This window comes from Bicyclus anynana, chromosome 4 (genome assembly GCF_947172395.1).
Source record: "Bicyclus anynana chromosome 4, ilBicAnyn1.1, whole genome shotgun sequence".
Classification (NCBI taxonomy): Eukaryota; Metazoa; Arthropoda; class Insecta; order Lepidoptera; family Nymphalidae; genus Bicyclus; species Bicyclus anynana.
In genome coordinates, this window is record NC_069086.1 from 14,673,834 (window position 1) to 14,701,534 (window position 27,701).

General features: G+C 39.2%; 1 protein-coding gene across 6 annotated transcripts in view; it reads left to right on the top strand.

The window, feature by feature from the left end:
- LOC112050425 (probable E3 ubiquitin-protein ligase HERC2) overlaps positions 1-27,701 on the top strand; it is a 71,578-nt gene that overhangs the window by 10,933 nt on the left and 32,944 nt on the right. For all 6 annotated transcript variants that reach the window (XM_052881157.1, XM_052881152.1, XM_052881155.1 and 3 more), the window contains exons 17-55: positions 7-229; positions 5,609-5,753; positions 5,833-5,915; positions 5,987-6,066; positions 6,591-6,733; positions 7,193-7,389; positions 8,387-8,603; positions 9,639-9,876; positions 10,604-10,774; positions 11,118-11,348; positions 11,935-12,097; positions 12,168-12,286; positions 12,419-12,591; positions 12,679-13,262; positions 13,578-13,702; positions 13,780-14,147; positions 14,426-14,592; positions 14,702-14,841; positions 15,186-15,369; positions 15,559-15,786; positions 16,155-16,273; positions 16,406-16,604; positions 17,119-17,270; positions 17,606-17,699; positions 18,413-18,564; positions 19,148-19,289; positions 19,708-19,833; positions 20,589-20,753; positions 21,741-21,842; positions 21,932-22,033; positions 22,445-22,677; positions 23,447-23,515; positions 23,661-23,832; positions 24,365-24,460; positions 24,605-24,759; positions 25,315-25,542; positions 25,970-26,089; positions 26,169-26,270; positions 27,359-27,514. In XM_052881157.1, coding sequence (XP_052737117.1) covers positions 7-229; positions 5,609-5,753; positions 5,833-5,915; positions 5,987-6,066; positions 6,591-6,733; positions 7,193-7,389; positions 8,387-8,603; positions 9,639-9,876; positions 10,604-10,774; positions 11,118-11,348; positions 11,935-12,097; positions 12,168-12,286; positions 12,419-12,591; positions 12,679-13,262; positions 13,578-13,702; positions 13,780-14,147; positions 14,426-14,592; positions 14,702-14,841; positions 15,186-15,369; positions 15,559-15,786; positions 16,155-16,273; positions 16,406-16,604; positions 17,119-17,270; positions 17,606-17,699; positions 18,413-18,564; positions 19,148-19,289; positions 19,708-19,833; positions 20,589-20,753; positions 21,741-21,842; positions 21,932-22,033; positions 22,445-22,677; positions 23,447-23,515; positions 23,661-23,832; positions 24,365-24,460; positions 24,605-24,759; positions 25,315-25,542; positions 25,970-26,089; positions 26,169-26,270; positions 27,359-27,514 — 6,663 coding nt within the window. The remainder of the gene's footprint in view (positions 1-6; positions 230-5,608; positions 5,754-5,832; positions 5,916-5,986; positions 6,067-6,590; positions 6,734-7,192; positions 7,390-8,386; positions 8,604-9,638; positions 9,877-10,603; positions 10,775-11,117; positions 11,349-11,934; positions 12,098-12,167; positions 12,287-12,418; positions 12,592-12,678; positions 13,263-13,577; positions 13,703-13,779; positions 14,148-14,425; positions 14,593-14,701; positions 14,842-15,185; positions 15,370-15,558; positions 15,787-16,154; positions 16,274-16,405; positions 16,605-17,118; positions 17,271-17,605; positions 17,700-18,412; positions 18,565-19,147; positions 19,290-19,707; positions 19,834-20,588; positions 20,754-21,740; positions 21,843-21,931; positions 22,034-22,444; positions 22,678-23,446; positions 23,516-23,660; positions 23,833-24,364; positions 24,461-24,604; positions 24,760-25,314; positions 25,543-25,969; positions 26,090-26,168; positions 26,271-27,358; positions 27,515-27,701) is intronic.

Here is a 27,701-nt window from a genome sequence, read left to right on the forward strand (position 1 = left end):
TTTTAGGTACATGCTTGGCAATGCGCTCGAGGCAATGATATAGACGAAACTGATATGGAAGCTAGATCTTGGTGCGCTGGCGTTCACACCGCTCTAGTGGCGCTGGTCGAAGGGCGGGCGGGGGCTGCGGCGGCGGCGGCGGCTAGGAAAGCGCTGGCGGCAGCCTGGCCGATACTGCTGCCTACTCCTCAGATACGGGCACAGCATCTTATTGCTTTGTTACCTCAAGGTAACACCTCCAATATACTACTGGCCACGTTGATCGAATACAATAGTGTATATGTACAAACTTCACTTCGCTTCGTGCAACTTCTAACGTTGTCGGTTTTTCTGTCCAAGTCAAATGACTCGAAGTGAATCGAGTTTCGAACACTTTAGGACTTCGAAGCGAGTAGTGTAATTGAGGCTTAAGGTTCTCAATGTAGATTAACTTTTTTTTAACTGCTGTGTCTTCGTAAGCGTAATGAGTGCGAGCGAACTAGATAGATAAAAAGATCTACCCTCAGTTTTAAATTACCCTTTTAGATACGCTCATTTGTGGTGTTGTGCTTTCATACGATCACAAGGGTACTCACCAGAATTACAAGAAATCATTTGTCATCAATGAGTTAAAAAAAAGGTGGCCTGGGAAACTTGCCAATAGAAATTACCTGTAGCGCTGTTTTGTAACGATGATTTACAACTCGGCAGTGTCAGTCTCATTTCTATCTCTCTCTTTCACACACGTTATTATTTGTTTCGTATCAATGTCCGGAATCCATCTTGAGAGAAGCACTCATCTTTCCTTGCCGGATGTCAGCTAAAATCACCTCTCCGATGGTGGCGCCCCCTTGCCGCAACCTAATACCTATGTACAAGTGACCGTAGCGAGCCGAGTGAATGTTCGCCATTAAGCGTCGTTTTTTCACGCCGTTCACATGTCAGCCATTGTGATCACGGAAAAAACAATTTATACCTACATATTAGGTGCACATTTTATATTTTCTGTGTGAATAAACCTCTCCGAAAATGGAGAACGTAAGTGATTTTGTAAGTGAGCAGAGCATGTAAGGCTTTGCAAACCGTGAGTTACGTACAGTTTAAATTTTATTACAACACGTCACATTTTCAACAAATCCTATGAATAGAAATAGTGAAAATACGTGTACAATTACAGACTAAGCGACGGTAGTAACGATTGATCTTGGCTGCAAATTAGTACGAAATTGTTGCAACTTTATAGGAATCTATTTACTAAAGCGAGTCATAAACCTCATGAATTTATTCAAACATCGTTTTAAATACGAGTATTGATAAACTATATATTGTTGATTTTCCCTTTGTTACGACTTTTCTTCACTTAAAAGAAAAAATGTGGGTACCCACATTTTATCATTCACACCCGGAGTTAGTATGAAAGAAAACGTTTAAAGGTACATAATTATGAAAGAATTGCATTCAAATATACTGGAATGTTCTTTCGCAGCTTTGTAAAACTTTTTAAGTTGCCAAATAGTTGTTTTACAAGAAAGCGTGACAAATATTAGTAGACTTTAGACTTATTACTCCGAAAGGTCATCTATACATACAAGTACAAAACAATGGTAGGTGAAATGATTTTATCAATTTATTTTTACGTGAAATGAAAATTTTAAACATGATGTTTTGTATAAAATTCCTCCCAAGTGCAAAGCGATTTCAAAACAAGGGGGGGGGGGGGGTGGTCAACATCTATTATACTTACCGATAATTCAAGCTAACGTAACGAAAACATTACATTACATTTTAAGACGGATGTTTGAATTGAGTTTTGAAATATGTGGACCATCAGACATTTTTAAATGGTGTTCATATCTTCAGACCATATCGTATACCTATTTCAGTTTTAGTTTCTACTCATGCAGCGTTTCAGAAATAAAACGTACACTGTGTAATTATACTCAATACCTATTAACTTTTGCTACACAGGTATACGTAATGTTTATTTTAGAACTGGCGCAACACAGCTTTGTCCATTTTGGTTTTGGTACCAAGACTGAACCAAACATTCCGACCAATCCTAAACTTGACTTAACTGAACGCAACTGATGGAAAGAGAAAAACCGCTTTCGCCTATGCAACCAATTTTGCACCACATATATCTAAGGCTCGATTAGCACTGAAGTTTAGACAAACAGCAGCTACTTCAGCTGGCCTAATTGACATTCGGTCTATAAGCACCTAAAAACCTTTGCAATAACAACGAATTGGGTTGCACGATTCCAAGAAATCGAGGAACAAGTGTACCTTTTCTAGAATACACCCTTTAGACTGTAAGTCGGTCCTGGTACTGACACAATACCTCGGGATTGTCGGCATAACTTGGATACAAGCAATGTAAAGTCTTTGTAGGAGTCGTATGTGCTTAACGCTATGCAAGACACTTGAGCGACATCTTCTTAAACGTAAGAGGTAAAGCAATGCTAATCTCATATGGACTGGACTGACCCTTTCACAATAAGGACTGTAAACATTAGAATGGATAACCAACTCCGAGAAGTCTGTGCTGACTCCGATACTTTGCCTCAAGTTTCTTGGCAAACTGGGACGCAAGACGCAACGCAAAGTCCCCTTATCGGAGTCGAAGTGCTTAACGCTACGCAACAGCGTATGTGCTTAACGCTATGCAAGACACTTGAGCGACATCTTCTTAAACGTAAGAGGTAAAGCAATGCTAATCTCATATGGACTGGACTGACCCTTTCACAATAAGGACTGTAAACATTAGAATGGATAACCAACTCCAAGAAGTCTGTGCTGACTCCGATACTTTGCCTCAAGTTTCTTGGCAAACTGGGACGCAAGACGCAACGCAAAGTCCCCTTGTCGGAGTCGAAGTGCTTAACGCTACGCAACAGCGCTTCAGCAACAGCTTCTTAGTCGTAGGTGGTCTCTCTGACAAATATCAATCTCTTAAAGAGAGGCTGACCTTTGCGACCTGTGTGTATTGGGCCACAGTCCTTCGAGCAGCTAAGTCAACAGGTTACGTTTACAACACGCCTGTTGCACTGCCTAGGACGGATAAGCAGGCTACACAGTTGGACAATGCAATACTACAACCGACTGCTGCCGATAAGTCAACATAGGTGGAGCAGGGCGACTATTCCTATACCGTTGTGCCCAGATATAGATTAATAGGTCAAGAATACCTATAGAACACATGGCAAAACACCTATTGGCCATGCCAACACACACTCATATTGGCTTTCAGATGTGGATTGAAAACGCAATTCAATGACATGAAATTCACGATGTCTTGGACGAATGACTCGCATGGTACGCACACCACAAGAAAATGTACTGCGATATTTTATCAACATTGTCGATTGCAAAGTGCTTAGATGCTTCTTCAGATCTATAACCGATACGTGGATTGCTTATATAAACAGAACAGAGTTATCTAGCAGTCACATCAGGTCCTAACAAAATTAGACAAATAAAATATTTATATAATAGCTCAATATTTCCTGGACGGGTTTAATACAGAGTTGTCCTCTCGAGTCAGCAAACTTAGTCAGAATGATTTTTCTTTTTGACGTGCGACAGCTATATTATTTCAAGTGTGAGACACGCCCAAAACAAGCGTCTTGTGTAGGAACTACTCATGCTGAATAGCCTTTCGAGAGCAGATGATCAGGACTAGTAAGCCTTATACACAACAACACGTTATGTGTACTAAAGAAGCACAACTGGTTGTCTCTTCCACCAAACCTCATCGTACACGGCCACCGGAATCATTCCAGTCATTTCGAGCGGAAAGCTATTAAATTTAAATTTTTTAAATATGGCGATCACACACACACCACAAAACAAACAGATGCACATGCCCCAGTGATTCAAGATTATAATTACTGAGCCTCACCGATTTTGAGTGACTAGAAATGTTGATCCATTGACCTGATCAAGGGCAGCAGTTATCAATATCCAGCCGGCGCTACAATCATATGATAAAGCCAGTTTGAGACAGATGTAAAGAAATGGTGTATCCCACAAACCATTGAATTTATATTCTACAATGTTGGACATATAGTTTGCTATCTGTCTTGGATGACAAAAGTATGCCAATACAGAAATCGGTTCCTAATATAAAAAATTTACTAATTTGACTAGTAGGTGAGATGGGCTTATATTAATGCTTCTTCACGTTGGTATCGATACCCAAAGCTATTTCAGTATCGGAAGAGAAGTTAAATTGGTATCCTAAACTTACCACCGTATTATATAGTTTCACATGATCCTGACAAAATCAATAATTTCTACACCCAGCTTAGCAAGGGCTTCTTCACCGTTGAACATGGATTGTCATAATTTTATCAATCAAGATACTAGTACAATGAACAGCAGTGACGTGCACCTCATACATGCAAAGGATTCGCTTCTACCGGACTCATTTACCGTCATCATAATCAGCCGGGCCTGCCTACTTATGGGATATGGAGCTTGAATCCACCATGCTGCTACATTGAGGTCTATTATTTAAATAAAAGTAATTAAAATTCATTTATAGCCAGAATGATGAATCTAATGATATTAAACTACATTTTGATGTGGCACAATTTGTCTGATGGGTTGTGGTAAGTAGATTATTTATAGGTACATATCCTAGTTCCTGGGCGTGTCACTGTTGGCTAACATATTTGGACTCTAAAGTGCAGAGTATCATTAAGAAGCAATTCATATAGAGTTTTGAAATATAATCGGTAAAAAATCCAAGTATGGTTTATGGGTTTAAGCAACTGCTTTGTATTGCTGTAACTGAATGACAAAACATAACTAATTTAATAATACTAGGAGCTATGTTACGCATGCATCTTGAACAATAATAGGTTAAATAAAATTGTTTTACAAGATCTGTAAAGCAAATCTTTCATCAGATTCTATCCATTTCTAGAAATTCGGACGGATTTGGAAGTCAGATTTAATTACTAACATCTAGAATTCTAGAAAATCACTGATTACGAATTCCTAAATAGGTATACATAACTGGATTACCTAGGCCACTATCAAATTCCTTAACATACATATTAAGAGTATATTTGTTCTTCAAAATTGAGAATTTTCATTTATTCAAAAATACTTTTCAGTATAATTCACATTAAAGCGTCAACCTTGCGAGCACCAGGTGATAACAAACACTTCACTCAAGATGGATTCCGGACATTGATACGAAACAAATAATAGAGAGTTTTAACTACCAATAAAACTTACCTATTATTTTTTCATCAATGTCCGGAATCCAGGTAAGGCCTACCTGGTGCATCATGAGTATAATAATGGCAAACATTCACTCGGCTCGCTACGGTCACTTGTACATAGGTATTAGGTTGCGGCAAGGGGGCGCCACCATCGGAGAGGTGATTTTAGCTGACATCCGGCAAGAAAAGATGAGTGCTTCTCTCAAGATGGATTCCGGACATTGATGAAAAAATAATAGGTAAGTTTTATTGGTAGTTAAAACTCTCTATTATAGATAGAGAGAGATAGAGACAAATTCTGTCAAAGTCACACTGTCGATTTGTAAAAATATCGTTACAGATCCTTCCGTTTCATATTATAATGTTATAAAATTGTCAAAAATGTATTGTTTTAGGTTCAGTCCCCGCTAGTACTGGAGCAAGGTTCATGACAGAGCTCCTGGTTTGGTCATTGTTAGGCGGCGGAGGTTTGAGAGATGCTCTCAGAAATGCTCTTCAAGCTCATTCAACGGATGCGTATAACCACTTGCAGTTAGATGAGTACGTTTTTACGGTCTTAATACTTGTTTACGGTTGAAAGGTTGATAAAATATTATTTAAACTTGTTTTTTTTATATAGTGAGTATGACCAAATCGACATAGTGACTGGACAAAGAGGATATGCGACAACTACTATGTCGGAGGACAGTGAAACATTACGAGGTATTATTATTTAAAACTAGTGCAATAGAATAAGAATTGAACCATCTCATTAAAATTAATGTAATTTTCAGCGAATTGTACGGATGAATATCAAATCAGCAATAACGCAACTGTTAGCGAAAATGGTGCCTCAGTTCCTCTAATGCATTTGGTATGTAAAACATCTTGATGTAGTATCCCATTAAGCCTAAGATGTACACTAGACATCTCGAGACGAGAGAGAAAGCAATAGCGGCACAATCGAAAATATCGTTGCGAAGGAAAGAGAGGAGCGATATTTCAAATTGAACAACCGATACTGATAACAATGTCTTCTCTTTACAAGACATGTCGTTGACATAATGTCAGTCCTTCTGGGAACTATTTAAGTTATGGGTAGGCACGAAGACAGAGCAATTTTCGAAGTGATAACTTCTTACTGGAGCTTCGTAACGTAACGTGTTACGGTGGCATTCTGTCTGGCTTCCCTTTCTCTCAAGCATTCAGCAGCAGGGTTACAAACGTCACACCATAGTCACAAATATCTTTGTAACCATTAGTCCTATGGACGTTGGGGTATTTCTAGCACCATTTATGTTTTAATAATATTTATTTGTTTATGGTATTTTTAGGGCTTATTTTTATTCATAGGAGAGTTCATAGAAAGTAGTGTAATTAATTTTTGGTTCTTTATAGGTAAAGCACTTGATACGTAACACGAGCTGTCAGACGCAAATGCTAATAAGCTCCATAATGAACGGAGATACAAGTAAGACTGACGACCTCAAGGGTCATGACACTGTGAGTCCTAGCTGTGATCTTCTTATTAGATTTCAAAGGTAAGTTTTTAATTTCGTATAGTGGGTTTAGCTGGTGGAGATAAAAATGTAGGAATAGTTATTCATTATTTGTTTTAATTAATAATGGTATTATCTTTTTAGAAACGGTTTTCTTGACCAAGGAAACCATTAAATATAGAAAAATAACTGGTTTTTTATAACTAATATTGAATATAAATATTGAAAGTGGAGTGAAACTTTCAATATTTGTTTTTTTGGGCAATTTTCGTTTGTAATATTCCAACTGAATATTAAAATCCCCGAATGTGAATAAATGAGATTTTGCATTGAGGTTAGTTTAAACGACAATGCGTGCTCGAGTGACGTCATTTTAAATCCAATATGGTGGACTCCCGGAGACGGAGAATAATTTTTGCTTAACTATTCTAGGCACTATTTTAGGAATCAAATGAGATGATTTGTCATGAAGATGAAGTGACAATATATTACGTATTGTAGGTTACTATTTAGCGAAGCCATGTGGTCAAGAGGCGGGCGCAGTACGCGAGGCGGAGTACAATCGCTGCTCACGCAGTACACGTCTCTGCTATCGGAGCATGTACAGTCCACGCTGACGTGCTTCTCGAGAGCCGTCCACAGAGCTGACAATGCGCAACTGGTTGCACTCTGCGATTTGGTTAGCGCTGATATTGTCGGTAAGCACTTTCTTAACTAGCGACCTATGCATGGGGTTTCTCTGCGTGATCGAATCAGAAATGAGGAGATCCGCAGAAGAACCAAAGTCACTGATATAGCTCGGCGAGTCGCGAAGCTGAAGTGGCAATGGGCAGGCCACATAGTTCGAAGAGCTAATGGACGTTGGGGTCCCAAGGTGCTGGAATGGCGACCCCGCACCGGAAAGCGCAGTGTTGGTCGATCCTCCACTAGGTGGACCGAAGACATCAAGCGGGTTGCAGGGAGCCGCTGGATGCTTGCGGCTCGAGACCGTTTTGTTTAGAAGTCCATGTAAGAGGCCTATGTCCAGCAGTGGACGTCTATCGGCTGATAATGATGATGATGATGTTGACTTTTTTTACTCGGATTTTTAGCTTTTTTTATATATATTGACTGCAATCACGCGTGAGTGTAAGTAATGGGTCAGCCTATGGTCGAACGCGGGTCAAAAGACGGACGCAGTACAATCATTGCTCACGCAGTTTAATATGTCTCTGCCGTCCATATAAAACCTCAGAGTCAACTTAGGGCAATGATAATAAGCCTCATTTGCTTTTAATTTCACCGGCAATTAAATTGCAGTTTAATCTGGTATGTACATAAAAAGTAGAATTGATGAGACCTAAATCATAAGCGTCAGTTTCCCCACCGTCTGATAAGCGTCGGACAGCTTATTCATTAGTTTTTTCTTTGTTATTTTAGACTGACGAAAATTGCGCTTAGACTATCCAAGATCCATCCATATTTATAAATATATTTTTTTGAAATCATTTTACTTCAAAGTAAAGTGAACTTCAAGTATTAGTGATTGGGTCCACTTTACTTTGTAGTAAATTTATGCTAATCAAAGCGATCAACGGTTGATAAGATCAAACGAATTAGTGAAGTTCGATCATTATTATATCAGTCGCTTCATTCGAAGATACAAGTACAAATAAATACATATGTGTTTACTTTAGCTCTGTAAACTTTTGTCAGGTCGCGTAATGAGTGAACTAGCGGTGTGGGTGTGTGCGTGCGCGGCGCGCTCAGCCATTTCTCTGTCGAACTGCACGGAGTCGCTCGTTGCGATCGTGCGCGCGTGCGATGAAGCGGCGCGCACGCTGCCGTCTGCACAGAAGCTGGACGCCGATCTGCTGGGCTGGCCGGGCCTTATGTCCAAACGACACCAGTTGAACCGCAGTGTTATTCGCAAGTTAGTATTTGTTGTAAAAGTCATTTTCAAATTTACTAGCGGACACCGCGACCGCACTTAATTTGGCCCTGTCGCAAAATCCGTTCTTAGCGGATGTCTTCTAATTATAAACTACCTCCCTGCCAAATTTCATCTTTGTACGTCAAACGGTTTTCGATATTACTTGATGAATGACCTTTCGCTTTTATATATTTAGATACTAGCGGACGCCCGCGAATTCGTCCGCCCTTAATACTCACTAAATATGGCCTTCTCGCAAAATCCGTTCTTAGCGAACACCTACTAACTATAAACTACCTCCCTGCCAAATATCATCTTTGTACTTCCATCAGACGTACGTTAAGTTTTCGTGATTTTGTGATAAGTAACCTTTCAGATTTCTATATTAAGATATGTAATATCATATTATATGAACTCCTATGATACTACTCCTATATTTATTATGTATATTTTATATTTATACATGTAGTATATATAAGCATACTTACTAATTTTTTTTTGTGGCACTATCCCACATTTATTTACCTTAATTCCTTTATTCAATGGTTGTCTGGTAGATATTGCTATAAGCAACAAGACAGCCTTTGCACATACTTATTTTTTATGTCTTTGTTATTGTTTTAGTTTTGTGCAATAAAGTATAAATAAATAAACTTTTGAACTTTACTGGTACTAAAGACAGACATCTGTCATAATCTCAGACCAATTATTGTGTAGGACCTGCCTTGCTAGACGTTACTTTTCTGTCAATGTATATGATCAACGATCTAATGCGATTATAAAAACTGTCGCTATAGTATCGATGTTAAACAGTTGTAATCATGTTCGTCGGTTAAAGAGCTCCATAAAAATACCTTTTTGTGTAATTGAATTGTGTAAAAAAACGGGAAAAAACTTCTAGTTTAGTGTAAGATATATACCAAATCTAAGCTCGTTTTCTTCAAAAAATGACAGACAATTTTGTTCGTGACTATGAGTGCGATACAGGTCCTCTATAATTGGTCTGAGGTCATAATCAACATTTATGTTACATAGGTGCGATCTTCAAAATCATACCAAAGAGGGAGGATCGTGGATAGTAGTGGCTGGCCACGTGTTCGATGTGGATAACTTTGAATGCGAAAACGCGAGCACTGTAGAGTTGGTGCGCAAAATGCGGGGCTGCGACGCCACCGCCGCCCTGAGTGTGGAGCCTCACGCGGCCTTCTTGTCGCGGATTACGGAGAAGTGTGTCGGGATGTACGCTAGTCAGATATACAGTCATAAATGTCAGGTAAGTTAAGTTACTTTTATTAAAAGTTTATGGTACAGACAGTTCAGTGGTTCAGCTGCTTGGTTATTTATAATTTTTATTTGTTGAAGACTTCAGTGTCTTTCGGATGATAAAGTCAACCAAGCCGGTTTGATATTACATAGAACGTTTTAAATTGCGACATTATTGAGCGATACCAAAGATTTTGTAGCATATCTTCTTTCAAAAACAATTAAACGGCTGTAAATTTCTGAAACCAAGTTAACAGGTCCAGCTTTTCCTAAAAACATTTATTTTATTTTCACCTCACACGCTTAGTGTGTTTTTTGACGTGACAATGTCTTATAATTCAGTGAAGCCGGCTGCACACTCAAAAAAAAGATGACGTCATGCGTCGTTCCCTCGCTCTAGGGTTGCCAACTTTTCTTACAAGAAATAAAGTATATCTGTTCAAAGAAGATTATTAAACAGTATTGTAGATAAAAACGAACATTATCTTTCGAAAAATGCAACCATTCCAGCAGTATTTTCTTATGACGTTGTCACGTTCAACTATCGTCAGTAAACCGACTTTACAGACAACCTATTTCTTTCTCTGATTGTGAAACATACCGTAGACTCTTTAAAGTTCCTCCTTCTCCTCAGCGGCGTCATGTCCTACGAAGTGCTACCCTCCCCTGCCTGTTGTATATGTGTGGAGCCTCATAACGATGATAAAAAAATATTTTGATTTTTGTTCCCTTTATAGGAAAGTACATCAAGTCTCCGATTGCACCATATACTATCGTCGTGCGCATTCCACTTAGCATTGGGCCTGTCACAATGCGGGCTGCGGTTAGCGCGTTCGTTGCCGATACAGCAAGCTGAACGGGATACCGCTTCCTATACAAGCGCTGTTTTTCTTAGAGGTGGTCTACAGGTAAAGACAATACCTTTCATCTTTAATAGAGTCCGGGAAAGTTTGTTACAAAAACATTCAAATCTCATTTATTTATTTTAAATAAGCTTCTATACAAGCAGTTTTGGCAAGTCGAGCCTATTTGTGAGCCCTTGTTTCGGAAAGAAACTCATAATAATTTTCAATTTTACAGTTTATATCTTTTGTTGTGTGTAAAAGAAATTGTATCATATTGTTAGGGTTTACAATTCTAGAGCCCGGTGTTTTGTCTCTTTCTTAAATGATGTCAAAACACACATTCTTGAGTAAGCACTTATCAAAAGATGTTGAAACCGAGCCTTAATAAATAAATGAATGTTTATAGACATCTCAACCAGCAAATCCGTTCGAAGAGGAAAAGGCGGAAGCTCGCAGCGGATCGTCCACCGGCGGCAACAGTCCAGCGAGCGACACCCCCCATGTCTCCCATACATCGCACACATCCAACGTACTGTACCCGCCGCAGACAAGAGTAAGAGTTCCGAAAGTGAACGTCGCAGTGTCGTCTGTGCGTGCGGATACGTTGCTATTCGCGCTGGCTGAACCAAAGTTACACGTACGTACATATTTTATTTTTTGGCGTGTCCCACATGTGGCAGACATCGAACATACGACGCAAACGTACGTTTCGAAAGTGAACGTCTTAATGTCATCTGTTCGTTGCTATTCGCGCTGGCTGAACAGAAATTACATGTAGGTATCTGTTAAAATGTTTTTAAATAAAATATTGCCTGCGTACCATTGGAAGTCACCAGTATTTTAATAAAAATATTTTAGTAATATTTCGGTCTAAAGATACTCACAAACAGCTATAAACACAAAGATGTAATTTCTTGATCGAACAATTACATTTTGTATGGTTAGCGTTACCTTCTCTTTTTACACCTTGTGTTTGTGTTTTTATAGATTGTATTTGTGTAAATGCTGCAACAATCTCTGGTGGACCAAATAAATAAATAAATAATCTTGTACCGTCACATAACAGAGTCATATTATAATTAACCATTAGTTATTATCTAACCAGCATTGGAGTAGCGTGGTCTTACATAAAAAGAAAGACCTTTAGTGGACTTTTAAAAAGAGGTTTAAGACGATGTTGATAGATTTTATAAAATTTAATTTATTATCTTGCTTATTTGTAGGATCCCTTAGCCTTGCATTTATGGTGGGCTTGCGAACGTCGGGAAGGTTGTGCACCTCATTTCCCTCCTGAACATCCTCTAGAAGAACTAAGGCGTGCACTGTTGGCTGTCCTGTTGTATCACGCCGGCCTAAAAGAACACGCATTAGCAACGGCTACTGCAGGTAACAACAAAAGATAAAACTAAATGTGTTTCTCCTTCATTTCTTTTTAATTACTTTTATATGTTTTTAGAAATGGAAAAAGGAGAAGTTAAGCTTTCCCCAGCAATGTCAGAGATTGTGAAAGCTGTACAACAGAGCAAATGGACTCTTATGCGTACAAGACAACAATTATCCAGAGGATACAAGGAAGTAAGATATTGTTGCATTAAGATATATTTTCCGCCCTGTTCAAAATATAGTTCAAATTTTAGATAGAAATTCAAATATCTAGGTATATAAACTATAAATACGATTCTTTGTAAAGTCATAAAATTTCGTTAGGTATGTGCAGCTCCTTTGGAAAGAGCTCGGTTTTTGTTACACGAAGTGCGCGCAGCCATCTCGCCTGCAGTAACAGCGTTACACTCACGACCGCCCTCTCATCGTGCGCCCACTGCAAAAAGAATATTCCAGAAAGTTATGAGAATGGCCAAGTCTCCAACTTTCAATAAATGGTAAGTTTAAATGAGTCTTTCTATTTCTCAATTGCTTTTGCAAGAGTTTTATAAATTCAATCGTTAAAACCATGTATCATTTTTCAGTTTTGAAACAACAAAAGACCTTAGAAATAGGCAAAATAGTCTAAGTAAAAGTATGCTAAAAGCAACCGGTACTCTATTACAAGGAGATGCATTAATAATAAAATCTGCTCTTGGAAATCAAAGTAGACAAGAGGAAATCCAAACAATTATAGTAGAACCGCCTAGAAGTCATCTTAATGTAGATAGTTTCGGTGATCACAGTTCAAAAACTCCTTGCCATTTAGCAGCGAAGAATAAATTAAAATCAAAAGATAAACCACTTGAAAAGGATTTAAAAAATGCTTCCAATTATGACGATATGCGCCACGATGGAAGAACTGATCTCAAACTGACTGAAAAGGAAGAGGCATTCGATAAAGATGACGATAAGACTCCCACGAACGAAATGTCCCTGAGTTCAATTAACGAAATGACTGACAACTCTGTTCTTAAGGAATCGTTGGAAAGCGAAAAACAAGTTATACTTTTAGCTGAAGATTTGAAAAATGAACTTATTGTTGCTGACGAAGAAAAGGATGATGATACTTCGGAAAGAAATAAGTTTGTCAATGCGTGGGTAGCGAGGCTTGCCTGTGAAGAGAAAGGTATCTATCAGTTCTTTTAAACCGTTTTTGATTAATAAATCATCTGATCATAATGCTTAAACTGATGAAACACATCTTCCGCCCGTTTAAGTGGCTAAGCCATCGCATAAAACTAAGCATCATGTCATAGGGCATGCACGACAAAACATGCACTACAATGCGCTGGTATCTGATCCCTCAATTTGAAGTATAGACTAAGCTCTCAATATCAGTAATTAAACTAGCGACCAGCTGATTTAAACCTTTCAAGGTAGTACTTCATGTGAATCCGGGTTGAACTGCTGTTGAAAATCTATATGTTCATTTCCATTTTAGATTTGTATTGGATGCTTGAAGAAGTGACGTCTGAGCAACAGAACCTAACTGCTGCCATTATAGACTTTGTTATGACGGAAGAGCCTTGTGATATCGATATCCTTAGACGAGCGTTATATTGTCAGGTAAAAATACATTATAAATAATTTTTCGTTAAAAAATATTCGCTAAGTATAACCATCTAATGTCAAGAACATTTCAGATCCAAAGAGCAGTTGTAAGACGTATTGGATATTCCGTAATAAACAATATTTTACATTCCTCCCAAACGATGTCTGAAAGTGTCAAATACGCAGCACTTTCTGGTCTACTGGGAGCCTCGATGGCGGATTCCGTTCCTATAACTCAGCTCAAACCTTCGATACCATTAACAAAACCTTTGGAGAGCATTGAATCTGTGATACCTTATTTGAAATATATGGTGCTTTTGGAAAGGTCAAAGTTAATGGATTTCATTCTGATTGAATTGAAAGCGAGAGTTCTTGAAGGAGAACAAACTCAACCTTTGCCACTCAAAATGAGTGCGAATTATGGAGCGCATGCCTTATTAAACAGACCGTCCAGGGCAAGGTACGTTTAAATAATAACACATTCTTAAAAGTCGCATGTATGAATTCTGTGCGATTTACCGTCTGTCCAAAAAATGTGTCCTTTAGTATAGCTTGGCAAAAATTGTTATTAGTGATAAAGTCTCCTTTTGTTGGTTTTGTAATGTCGCATAAACGACATTGTCTACATCTTATTGATGCTACAATATTGCTATTCTGAAATAGATACTTGCTGAAAAATTGCTGAGTTCCTGTGCATACAATCCAAAGTATAAATAAATGTATTTTTTTTTGTTCAAGGTTCCTAATCACACTTCTTTCGTTACTTATTGAGGGTTGTCAAGGTCCAGAATTGGAACAACTTATAAACGGTGGAGCATTGAGTTCTTGTTTGACCTTACTAAAACAGATTGGCGGCGATACATCTCAACACTCATCACTTATATGTAATGGGATGAAATCAAAATGTAAGCAATCGATATACAATAAAATGATTGTAGACCTTTCTGGGCTATTGATTTTGCTAAAAAATTTATGTGAACTCTGATAGTTATTGAATTTCGAAACTATTTTTAGCGGATTGTTTGGTCATCTATGAAGACGAACGTCTTGGAGCGCGTGCAAGAGGTGCATCATTGTCAGGGCCAGAATTAGCTTCTCTTATGAAAATAGGCACGCGAGTTGTTCGAGGAAAAGACTGGAAATGGGGTGATCAGGTACAATTATACGATTTTTTCAAGGTACTGGAGGTACTGCATTCTGTTTCTGACTATATTGTTCATTACTGGTTGGGTGGATTTTTACTACCCTAAATCCTACAATTTAAGATTTAAGATTTTGGAACTTTGCACATGTACAAAGTTCGGACGGACGCTCGAAAAAGGCAAGCAAAAATTACTGTGTCGGTATTAAAGTTTTTTTGATTGGGAACAGTTTCAGTTAATTTAATTTTTTAATTTAATTCTACAAGAAATAGCAAATGCTGTTATGTACATGAGAATGAAAAGCAAAAGGTTTCAATGATTATATTAACTTACTATTCTGTTACCGTCTTCCCCAGGACGGTGTGCCAGGCGGTGAAGGTCGTGTGATAGGTGAGCTAGGCGAGGATGGCTGGGTCCGCGTGGCATGGGACGCGGGCGGCACCAATTCGTACCGAATGGGGAAAGAGGGGAAATATGACCTGAAGCTAGCGCGTTCGCCTTCACCGCCCCCTTCTGTAGATGAAACTGTACAGGGAAATGGTAAGGAGACCGCATTTTAATATTTCAAATAGCAGCTACTTTTATTACGTACCTACGGATGTTTGTGTAGTTCAACTCTGTTAGTGACGCAATCGTCATCTCTCTTTCTCTGTCTCAAGTTTTGATCTAAAAGGCACTTGTTAACTAGACTATAAAGCATATTCCATTCATCCATCATACATTTGGCAGTGGAGAACAGCGTGGAATGGTGGCCAGTGAGCGAGGTTCGGTCGGCGTGCACTTGCGCAGTGCGCGCTCTATGTGCCGGTGCGGGGACCACGCCCGCCCCCCGTGCGGCTGCGCGACGGAACGTGGCGGCTCTACAACGGAGACTACTGGCGTTATCGCACGCACACGTATATCCACCGCCGACTGCGTTTGCAGCGCACACTCACACAGCGTTAGCGCTGTTACGAGGTACGCATCTTAATCCGAACGAATTTTTGATAATATCATGGGTTTGCACTGTGCCTACATTACTAATAGTTGCCTCATTTGTTGTGCTATCTGTTGTGCTGACAAATAAATGGTTTATATTATTATGTTACTTTAAGTTTAGCACATTCACACAGTACACAGTACAAAGATTTAGTCGCAATTCTTGCTTTGATACTAGCTTTGGATATGTCAGCCTTGAACATTTGAATGTATATATCGGGCACATAGCTCAATAACATTATGCAACCAATGTGTTAAGTAAAATTTTGTATACTACGAGTATTTTGAAGTAAATGCCAATTCATTGGAAAAAATCCAGTTTGTAAGCCATTTATTTTTTGTTTCAGCAAGCGCACAAAGCCCTGAGATGAGGGTTTCCCTATGCACGGACTCTTGGTTCGAACTCTGCTACAGTATTATATCGTCTACAGACAAACCCATTTCACAGGATCTCATATATTTACAGGTTAAATGTTTTTTTTAATTAAAAATGTCTGTTCTGAGAGTAAAGCCACACGGTACAGTTAAATAATTACTAATTAATTAACCGTTAGTTAAATACTAAGTATAAATAATATGTCCTTTTATTTGTAAACAGATACAGTCTTTATGGCTCTTGCGGCGTGTACTAGCGGAACATACGGGCACGTTTGAATGGCGACGCACAGTTAGCGCGCAGTTGATTGCGTTAGCGGGAAGGCTTTGGCTCGAGACGCATGTAGCCGACCCCGCATTGAGAACGCACACGCATGCGCCATTCGCCCTAACTTCAATAAATATTGATGAAGAGGAAGTCGGTATGTGAATTGTGATAAAATAAAACCTTGGTACCTAGTTTACTGTGAATGCTAGATGTGAATGACGACTCTGCACCGGAAAGCGCGGTTTGGTTGGTCGATCCTCACCTAAATGGGCTGATGACATCAAGAGAGTAATGAGAATTTGCTGGTTGCATGCAGCTCAAGTTTGTGGGGTTTGGAAGTCCTTAAAAGAGAACTATGTCTATGATAATGATATTTAGGGCCTAAGTATATTTAAACGGAAGTTTTGACACTTCGTTAGCCCTTACACTTCCTTCATCCGGCACTCGAATAATTCGTTCTTTGCGGACGTCTAAACATTTAATTTTTCTGACAAATTACATTTTTGTACGTCAAGCTGTTTTCTATATTTCATGATCTTTACTATACATTTTTACACACATATTACATTTCCTTTCGCTATACATGACAAAGACAAAATATGTTAATTGGCTATTAAACACTTATCAGAAGTTGAAGACACCGGCCCTAAAAGTTCAGTATCTGTCAGACAATAGATGGCGAGCCCCTGCGACGGCCAGTTACACCGGCGCAACTTGCTCGGCCATCGTCAACCTCGTGCGACAGCTGCACTCCGTGCCGCAGTGGCACGGCCCCCTCACCGCACTGTTACTGGAGAAGCTACAGCTAGCCGCACAGATGGTGAATATAATGGGACTTAGCCGAGTCCCAGCTTTCAGCAGTCTTACAGGTTTTATAATTAGACACCAGAAAAAGACGAGAAAGAATAAAAAATACCACTTTTTTTCCCCATAAACATTATTCATAATAACCTCCCTCGATCTTCAAGAAATATTTGAAAAAGGTATAACCTTAAATCATCAAATCGTTCTGGAATTACTTTGTTCGTTTTTTAATTTCACTTTAGACGAGACTTACGGTGAAATGTTTTTAGACAAGACTTACGATGAAATGACTTAAGGGGAATGCAGTTGCAAGTGTTCTCTGTTGTAATTTGTAATGTTAAATGATTGCAGATAACAAGCGACTGGCATTGGTGGCCTCACACTAGTCAAGAACTTACTCAAACTATGAAACCTACACCACCAACACTTAACAATTGCCTTATAGGTAAGTGTGATATTGTTTCATAATATAGTTAATGATTGTGCCCGTTGATAAAATCCGTAGCACAGTCATTAGGTATAAATCGTGTCTATAATGAAGCCATGATACTTTGAAGCCGAGTTATGTGTTCATCTATACTTATAAATGTTAGTTTGTCTGGATTGGCTTTGGTGGAAGTTTGAAACTATCAAACACACGTTTGTCTTAATTGGATGAGATTTAGTACAGCCATTTAGTGTTTAGTAGAGAGATTAAAGTCAGGAATATAACATAAGGTACTTTTTGTAAAATTAAAGTGTTCCCGTTGGGTAAAAGCCCTACTTTCTTGTTTTATAATCGATCTAGGTCTTGCGTGCGGTTGTTATCTCATGCCATGAAGATGATACGGTTATCGGATAAGCCCCCGGGTGGGGGTTTTATTGGTTGTTATATTTTCTGATATGATGACTATCGGGTCCGAGTCAACGACTCATTCTCAACCGAAACCAAAATGAGCATGAATTTTCATCAAAGTTAATCCGCTTCCATCATCATCACTTACTATCAGGTGAGATTGCAGTCAAGGGCTAACTTGAAAATAATGAAAAAATAATCTTCCTGTTCGTCCTGAAGATCTCTGGGTAAAGCCAGTGTGTGTTTGTGTATGGTGGTCTTGAATACCAAGGCACTATGTCCCTGATAAGGGGTTGTAAACAATGGTTGAAATGTATTTGTAGCTGGAGCCTTAGGTGTAGTGGGTGGGATGGAGTGGCGCATTCGTCTGGGCCAGAGAGTGTACGCGGGGTCTCCGCCGAGGAATGCCGTCGTCACCCAGCTGTCGCCGCGGGCTAAGATAACCCTATTGCACGATGACAATACTGCTACTAAGGTAAATATTTGAATAACATAAAACTTAATACTTACATAAAGGTAAAATTTGTGATTGCTTTAGTACCTTTCCCTTTAATTTTACATAAATTTTTGACCATGGTCTTACCCGAAGATAAGTGTAAATGTGGGCTTAGACTGATAGCGCGTTTTCTCTTGTCTTAAAGATAAAAGTTGCAGCGATCAGGAAACAGAATTTGGGGGTGTAAATTCAGACCCCACGTACGAGTCAAATATCAATGACATAGGAAAGACCCACTTGTCCCATCGCAATAAATAAGAACAACATTTTTGATCTCGCGACTATTGGTGGAAAATATGTCTTTTCTCGATATCTTGTGGTGCTCATCCTTGGTCTACAGCTCAGAGCAAAAAAAATTGTCTTAATATAACTCTCTTTTTCGTTGTTCTCTCGTTTCCTGCTATGAGACGAAAAACTAGTAGTGGTACTGTAATGAGGCGCGCGCCTTATTCCTACCGTGTTTAGTACTGCGATGGTAAATTATCATAGGGATACGATATAAATAAATGAGTTATTCACTATTCACAATTAAATGCAAAGTGCAATATTGTTTGCGTTACAGACGGATCTGAACAGCGTGCAAAGCGCCGAGTGCGAACGTTTGCCACAAGCTCTGGGCGGCGGTGAGAGTGCGCTTCGCGTTTGCGCCGCTCTACTGGGCGCAGGCCCGCAAGCTTCGCCAATGCATCCGCACCATTTGCCAGGTACTTCGTTTAATATTAAATGCGTTTAAGGTTATAGGTAAGTCTCAGGTTTTCTTTGTAACTTTTCATAAATTATATTCATAAATATGAATAAGACTATAGTCATCATCTTTTAGTAATTATGATATAATTAAGAGTTTTATAGTAAGTAAGTAGTAGTAGTAGACTTTTATATTATTAAGACTTTTTAGTAATTATGATATAGATAAGACTTGAAGTACAACTTATAATTATAAAAGATTTTAGAACTAGCTAAACTAGTTAAAGAGTTACTACTACTAGAAAAAGAGTCGGTAAACACTCGGCAACTGCCGAGTGTTTACCGACTCTTTTTACGTTAATCTACCATCTTTGTCGATAGTTTACTTGATTGGCTTTTGATCTATTTTTTAGACTGGATTTTTCTGTTATCTAATAGCGGACGTTGACGTATACGGACTTCGCCGGCAACAAATGGAGTTGCTCACGTTGTGTGCTGTCAGGGGACTGTTGACTACTCGAACTAGACTGCGAAAAGTCCTGATGCAGCCACCGGACAATGGCGGTAAAATAATTTTAGTAATAACGTTAACATTTTAATAATAACTTTCAAACAAATTATTCGATATTTCGATCCAATTGAATCCAGAGAAAGCTTCCACGGCGTAGATCTTCAATCGAAAGGTCTGCAAGCCTAATGTGATAAATATTTCATGGAATTTTGACTACATATATATAACTCTCTCTTTTACCCCATATATATCGCTCTCTTTCGGTGCGATTGGACTGATTTGCAATTTGCCGATATTGGTCGACAATATGTAGCCTTTCTTTCGTTACGATGACACCGATTTTCGATTTTGGCGCTATTCTCACAATTATGTCTTTCGGTAGAGATATCTCGTGGCGCAATATAGGCCTACTGATCAACTAAAAGACCCGTACATTTTCAATTATGGAGAAATATTGTGTATTGGGAGATTATTTGCTATGATCTCCATCCTTGGTCCTGAGACAGTTTAAGTCGGGCCAGACGTGTGTAACGCGTAATGTAAGATTACGTGTAATTTAGTGTCAATTAATGAAATAATAAACCAATAATAGGTCCATGTATTAAACAGTATTTAACATCATTGGTGTCAACAGTGTGGACGGCACACGAACTCAAAGCGAATTGTCTACCCAAATCTATTTCAAGAGCAGTTTCCAATAGTTGCGAGTACTTAACCGATTTATTACATTATGCGTTACACACGTCTGGACCCAGCTTTAAAGAGAGTGAGGTAAAAAAGTCATTACATGAAATTGTTGTGGTTACAGGTAATACATTAGATCGAGGCACAACACTAGGGACAGAAGGCACTCTGTTAAGACGTCTGCTGGCTCTCGCCACTAGACCCAGTCCACTGGCTTCATCTCATTCGCCCAAAGAACTCGCTGCAGCTGCGCTCACTATAGTTCAACAGCTGGCCGCACATGTTTCTGGTAAGTTTATTTAGGAGTTATCTATACTTATTTAGAATTTAAACTGTCGTGAGTGTTATTCATACCAATTGATTATGAAACACGGCTAAAACTCACGTGATATTAAGTCGGAGTATGCCCGACTAGTTTCGAACCCATACGGGGCCCTTAGTCATGAGCTGGTTCTTGCATCGCGGCACGATCCAAACTTCGAAGCGGCTGTGCGACGCGCTGCTGCTCGCATTGCGCGCTAGGAGAGGGGTTGAGTGGTGGGGAGTGAAGGTTCAGTGACTAAGGACCCCGTATGGGTTCGAAACCAGTCAGGCATACTCGGATCTAATATGACGTGATTTTTAGCCGTGTTTCATAATCAATTATCTATACTAAAATTATAAAGAGGTAAAGTTTGTGCCATTGTAGGGGTAATCACTGCATCTATTGAACCGATTTTGAAAAATCTCTTACCAATAGAAAGCCACGTTATTTGTTAGTGCCATAGGTTCTTTTTTATGTCCGTATTCCCACGGGAACGGTAACTACGCGGTGGAAACCGCGCGACGTATTACAATATTACAACACTAATTTGACCGAATTATAGTGTTGTGAATTTTGAGTATCATTTAGAAGATACTTTGACTTTCACTTAGTGTTAGCTGGTTACACTCGTAAATCTTACTTTGTATATAATTTGATTTGTTTCTATACATCACTAAAAACTATACTCAATATTATATGATCTAGCATATGCTGATTAACAATTTCATTTTAAAATTAACTTATATGTATAAAAATCTCTTGTCAAACCACTGGGCCGATATTAACAACTTTTGTATGTTTAATTAAGAATGAGAATAGGTCGTAAAGTGTTATACACAAAAAAAATTGTAGGTAGGAGGGTGCAAACTCTTCTACCCCCTCCTCCTATTTTTAATTGCTATTTTAATACTTGAACTGACAAAGATTAAATCTTCTAACCAATGCCTGTTTGATATGCTCACAAATTTTCAGGTGATGAAAAAGATTTCGACTCACCACCCGAGTTACCTCTTATAGACAAGAGTAATGTTATGCAAGTGTCAATGGGTCCATCCACTAGTACTGCGTCACTATGTAAGTTATTGTTCTAGAAGTAAAACAACTTAGAATTACTTAACTAGAGCTTTTTAGAATAGTGTTTAATTGGTTTTTATTAATTTTAGCAAGAAAAGATTTAAATACTTGGGCAAATTCGGCGCAAGTTCAACAAGTTATTGAAATGGGTTTTACGAGACACGCGGTGTATTCGGCTATACAAACATTGGGTATGTAAATCTTTATACTTTTAGAAAGAAAAAATATCATTAATACTAGCTAAATATATAATACTAGCTAATCCGGCAAACGCTGTTTTGCCTTGTAAATTTTGGAGTTACTATTACCACTTAGGGGTATAAAAAATAGATAACAAAATTCTCAGACCTACCGAATATATATAAAACATATATACACAGAAAACTTCAAAACCGGTTGGTTCGCATCATAGGAGTTTGGCAACCTATACTTTGAGGTGGAATTTTATATAAAGGAACTAATTTTCGTAATTTAAATTTAGCAAAAAAATATTGTAATTGAAAATATAAAAAAAAAACAATAAATTTTTGCCTGCATCTGGCATCGTAAAATAAAGAAATAAAGCAAAATTATTCATGGCAGAAAATATGTTTCGTTTTCAGGGGGCACAACATTACCCACAGTAGAAGCTTTAGTGGCGTATCTGTTAGAGTTGCCACAACAAGGCATGGACGACACGGTGTTCGAAATCAAACCGACGACCTCCAAGCAGGAGAAGAAACAGACGCCGTACCGGTGGCGCAGTTGCTTTGCCTCCGAAGACGAATACGCTCAGTACTTGTCGGACATCATCACTCCTGGCATGACAGTTAGATGCTGCAAGGCTTACGAAAGTGTAAGTCAAATTTTTATAGAAATTACCATTTGTATGTATCTAATGTATGGTGGTGGTGGTATTTTTGAATATCGGCCAATGATCTGATATAATAAAAGGATGCACAATCATGTAGAAAATTTCACTTAAAAACTGGCCAATTTTGATTTGACAGTTTTAGAATTATTGGTAAAGAAAATTATACCTAAAGGCCTTTACATATAGTCCAATATTCAATAAAATCCCAAATTTCTAGCAAATTCAACCTTAAGAATTGAATTTAAGGTTGAATTTGCAAATGCGACTACTTGAATTGAGTGCCAAGAAGTTGTGTTTGGCATTCATTCAGTGGGGACGTGTTTTGGTCGCTGATTGTGCATCCACTTTTTGATAGGAGATCGATGATATAGGCACGTATTTCTACAGTTGTTGAGCATGACCATTAATAGTTATGAATGATTTATCTGCGGACAACTGAGGCGGACAAAGACAATGCGATTTTAATATTTAGTCGTTAAGAACGTACTCGTAAATGTCATTAGAGGTTCAGGTGCGCTAGTTAGAGCGATAAAAAGCTTGCGACAAGCACAGCTAGGCTTGTTTTGCAGTACGATTATCTTTAGACACAATGTGTGGCTTGACTGTCTTATTGCTTAAATAAAATCCTTTAACTATTACAAAATTTACAGACCCACTACTACTATCACATAAAATATTATGTTATAAACTTTTGCTAGAAACTATTCCGATTCTAAGGTTATCAATATGTTATTTTTCTGTTAAATTATAGATTGCTCTTGGCGATGTCGGACAAGTGCAAAAAGTTGAACGCGACATAAAGCAGAATGTTTTTCTTCATGTAAGTATTGTAAATTACTGTTTATCCAACAAAGCGTCAGAGATAATAGAGATATAGTTTTTTTTTAAATGGCAAATGGCAACACCGGATTTTCATTTCAATCGATTTTTTTAGAAGTAGTTATAAAGCTCAATTTTCCTACAAGGTGGAATGGCGCGGCCTGGGCAAAGTGACGGGCGTGCGCGCTCTGCACGCTGAGGTAGTGTCGGGAGCTCCGCCCTTCGCGGCCGGCGACCGCGTGCGCGTCCGTGCCGCCGTCACTCAGCCGCGATATAAGTGGGGCTGTATAGACCACACCAGCGTTGGAACTGTTACATGTTAGTTTTTCTTTACTTAATGGTACAAACTTAGGATTTGACTACTGTCATGATGGAAATCCAGCCAGCCACATCAGCGTTGGACCACACATGTAAGATTTTGAAGTGTTACTTCTACCGCACGCACGACTTGGGGAGTAAGCAGGTGAATGCTTTACGAAAGTGTAAGAAGCATGTTGCCATCTACATCAGCAGTGTTTGTTATTTTAAACTGTCAGTAGATGGCGTTTGTAGAGAACTTTGAAACAATCCATTTTTGTACAGTAACACCTGTTGCGAAACTGTTATGCCTTGGCTCATAGATGGCACTTTGTTTTTTAATTTTGAAAAAAGTCTATTTTTATTACTTAATGGTATTATCATGTTAGAAAGCAATGATGACTAGGTATAATCTTGGCAAATTAAACTACGGATTCTATTTAACTTTAATTGGACAAGGTTCCATCCAACGCTGAAGCTATGACAAACCTTGTCAACCTAAGCTAAGATCATAATCCTGGATGTCATAAGTAACTTATCCATTATTTTACAGCAATATCGAGCAATGGGCGAGACCTGACGGTTGATTTTCCTCAACAGCCAGGCTGGACTGGACAAGTCAGTGAAATGGAATTGGTTACTGATCAATGTAAGTGGCATTCTTCTACACGTTACATACAGTTTAACTATTTTCCAAGATAAATGAAAAAGTCTCTCCTAAATTTGCAGCTATTGGACCCTGATTAATAATAATTAAAGCCGCATTGATTTTATAATAATGATTTTTGTGTAGCGGAGTGGGGAGAAAGTGCAGGTGGCAGCGCGGTGGGATGGCGCGGCGCCGTGCGTGCCGTGCGCGTGTCGTCGTGCCGACCCGGTGCGGGCGCGCGTCGCCTGTTGGACTCGCAGCCGCATACGTACTGGCAGAGCTCCAGTGGAACGGGCCAAGTACGTATCTTGATGAGAGCCATCGTACCATTTGAGGCATAAAAAAGAAGATGTCCCACTTTTCATACATTGTTTGCCCCAGACAAAAAAAGTTAATGCATCACAATGAAACTCTTACCTTTGGGTTGTTTGTAAAGTTTATAATGAGACAATAAAATTTATAATTAATCTAGATTATTTTTGATCCTAGATAGCAGGGTGATTGCGTATTGCTTATCATAACATCTCACATAATACCTATGTAGAAGGTAAAACTTAAAATTATTTTAAAACCCGCTATTTTCTAGATTTCTGTGTATGTATTTCAATATAAAAATTGTAAGGTAACTTTAGCACATTTAGGTCTCTTGATATTTTTCATTTCACTCGGGGCAATTTTAGGACATTTTTTTAATTATCACCAATACCTACTTCATTTTCCCATTTAATTAAGTGTTAAGTTAGTACTGGATACGACATTAATCCAATAGCCTGTAAACCCACGACTTCTTAGTGTCGATTGTGGCCCATTAATTAGTCTTAATACTCTAGTAATAATTTTCATCATGTTGCCAGCATTGGATCCGCGTGGAGATGCGCTGCGGAGTCCGCATCCGGCGGCTGGGGTTAGGCGTGGCGGGAGGCGCGCACGGCCCGGCGGCGCTGTCGGTGCGTGCGGGCAACAGCTTCGAGGACTCCGCGCTGGCGCCGCTCGCCGCTGTACCGTGCACGCCCGCGCCGCCATCTAGAGACCGCCCGCCTACACACTTGGCGCAGATACAGCTGCTGTCTGATTGCAAACAGGTATTTACCTCGGGGCGTGCGGATTAGTACGCTGGGTAGGGATCTGCAGCTGGATAAGGAGGGTGCTGGCATGGCGGGTGGTGAACAGCTTCTACCGAATAATGCCTGGGTCGAGTTTGTGCTTACGCACCATTTGGCTAGAACAACGTGTGAGCCAGCCTACTGAGCCACAGTAGGCTGGGTCTTTGCGTGCGTATCAGTATGCTGGGTTTGTCCGCGCTCGTCAGTAGGCTGGGTCTTTGCGTGCGCATCAGTATGCTGGGGTAGTCCGCGCGCATCAGTAGGCTGGGTCTTTGCGTGCGCATCAGTATGCTGGATTTGTGCGCGCGCACAGTAGGCTAGGTCTTTGCGTGCGCATTAGTAGGAACTTGTAGATTTTTCAGGTATACCTAATGAAACCTAACACATGTTTCAATTTATTTTTCAGTATTATCCATGCATAGAAATCGGAATCAAACAAAATAGAAACGTAAACGCGGATTGCAGAGTCCACGGTCTTTATATCACGGGTTTCAGGCCAAATCCTTTATACACGGAGATATTGGGAGTAAGTATCTTGAACATACTTGTACAATAAGTTGTTATAAATCATTTAATTTATTAATTTTTATTTGTTATTTTTTTAGAGTATGAATTTCGTAGCTGAAGACTGGATGGAGAAAGATAACTCGACAAGCACAGTCTCAACTGACAACAACCCTCCATTGTTACCCAATGACTGTCCCAAGGTAAATGAAAAATGTTTATATTAATATTATCGTACTAACAACTCGACACCTTTTTGGCAACCTGAATTTTTGATTTAATTGTTCAAATCGATCCCATATTAGTTCATGTTTGGTTCGTAGTTAGATTTAGATCAATGTATTTTTAAACAATTTATATTAGTTTGACTTGTGTCTATGTATAGTCGGATGCAATATTTATGACGTTTCGGGACATTAAGCTGCGCAATACAAGATTTTAGGTGTCTGCGGTAAAGTAAGGGCGTGCGCCTCCCTATCACCCGAAGTCGCCTCACGCGTAATCTGCGACATCATAGAGATTGCATCCGACTCAAATTAGGCTGGGGCCCTTCGGCATAGAAGTGTTTAAGGCCTTTTTGAAAATTAAAAAAAAAACGAATTATACTAACATTTTTTACTAAGAATGACCATTTATCATAGGTAATCAAATGATTGAATATGATATAATATGTTAGACATTAATGATATTAGAATGTTGTTGGTTTTTTGGTTACAATTACGATAACGGTTTCTTTTGGGATTCCTGTTGAGCTAAATCTTCTATTTGGTTACTTAAAGTCAACATTTTGAAGGATTTTGATATTGTCAGTCCTTCGGGGCCCCCTGAGAATGGGGGTCCTAGGCACGGGCCTCGTGTGCCCCTATGGTAAAGACGGTATTGACTGTATGTAACCATAACACTAACCAATTCCTTTATACTTGACTTATTTATTAATTGTTTAACCCTTAAATGAACCAAAATTAACTTGCATGGACCTCCAAGCACAACGATCTCGAACCGCCAGCATCCAGCGGCTCCCTGCAACCCACTTGATATCCTCGGTCCACCTAGTGGGGGGTCGACAAACACTGCGCTTTCCGGTGCGGGGCCGCTATTTCAGCACCTTGAGACCCCAACGTCCATCGGCTCTTCGAACTATGAGGATTGCCCATTGCCATTGCAGCTTTGCGACTCGCTAAGCTATATCAGTGAATTTGGTTCGTCTGCGGATCTCCTCATTCCTGATTCGATCACGCACAGAAACTCCAAGCATAGCTCGCCAAAATTATCTAATGTTTATTTTTTCAAGGTGTATGTATGGGGTTTGAACGATAAAGACCAACTGGCTGGTGTCAAGGGCTCCAAAGTGAAGGTGCCTGTGTTTTCTCCAGTGATCAGTGCTTTACGTCCGGTACATATAGCGGGCGGCTCTAAAACATTGTTCATTGTATCACACGACGGAAAGGTAATTAACTAAATTATTACACTTACGTTATCAATCCATATTCGGCTCACTGCTGAACTCGAGTCTCCTCTCAGAATGAGAGGGGTTAGGCCAATAGTCCACCACGCTGGCCCAATGCGGGTTGGCAGACTTCACACGCGCAGAGAATTAAGAAAATTATCTGGTATGCAGGTTTCCTCACGATGTT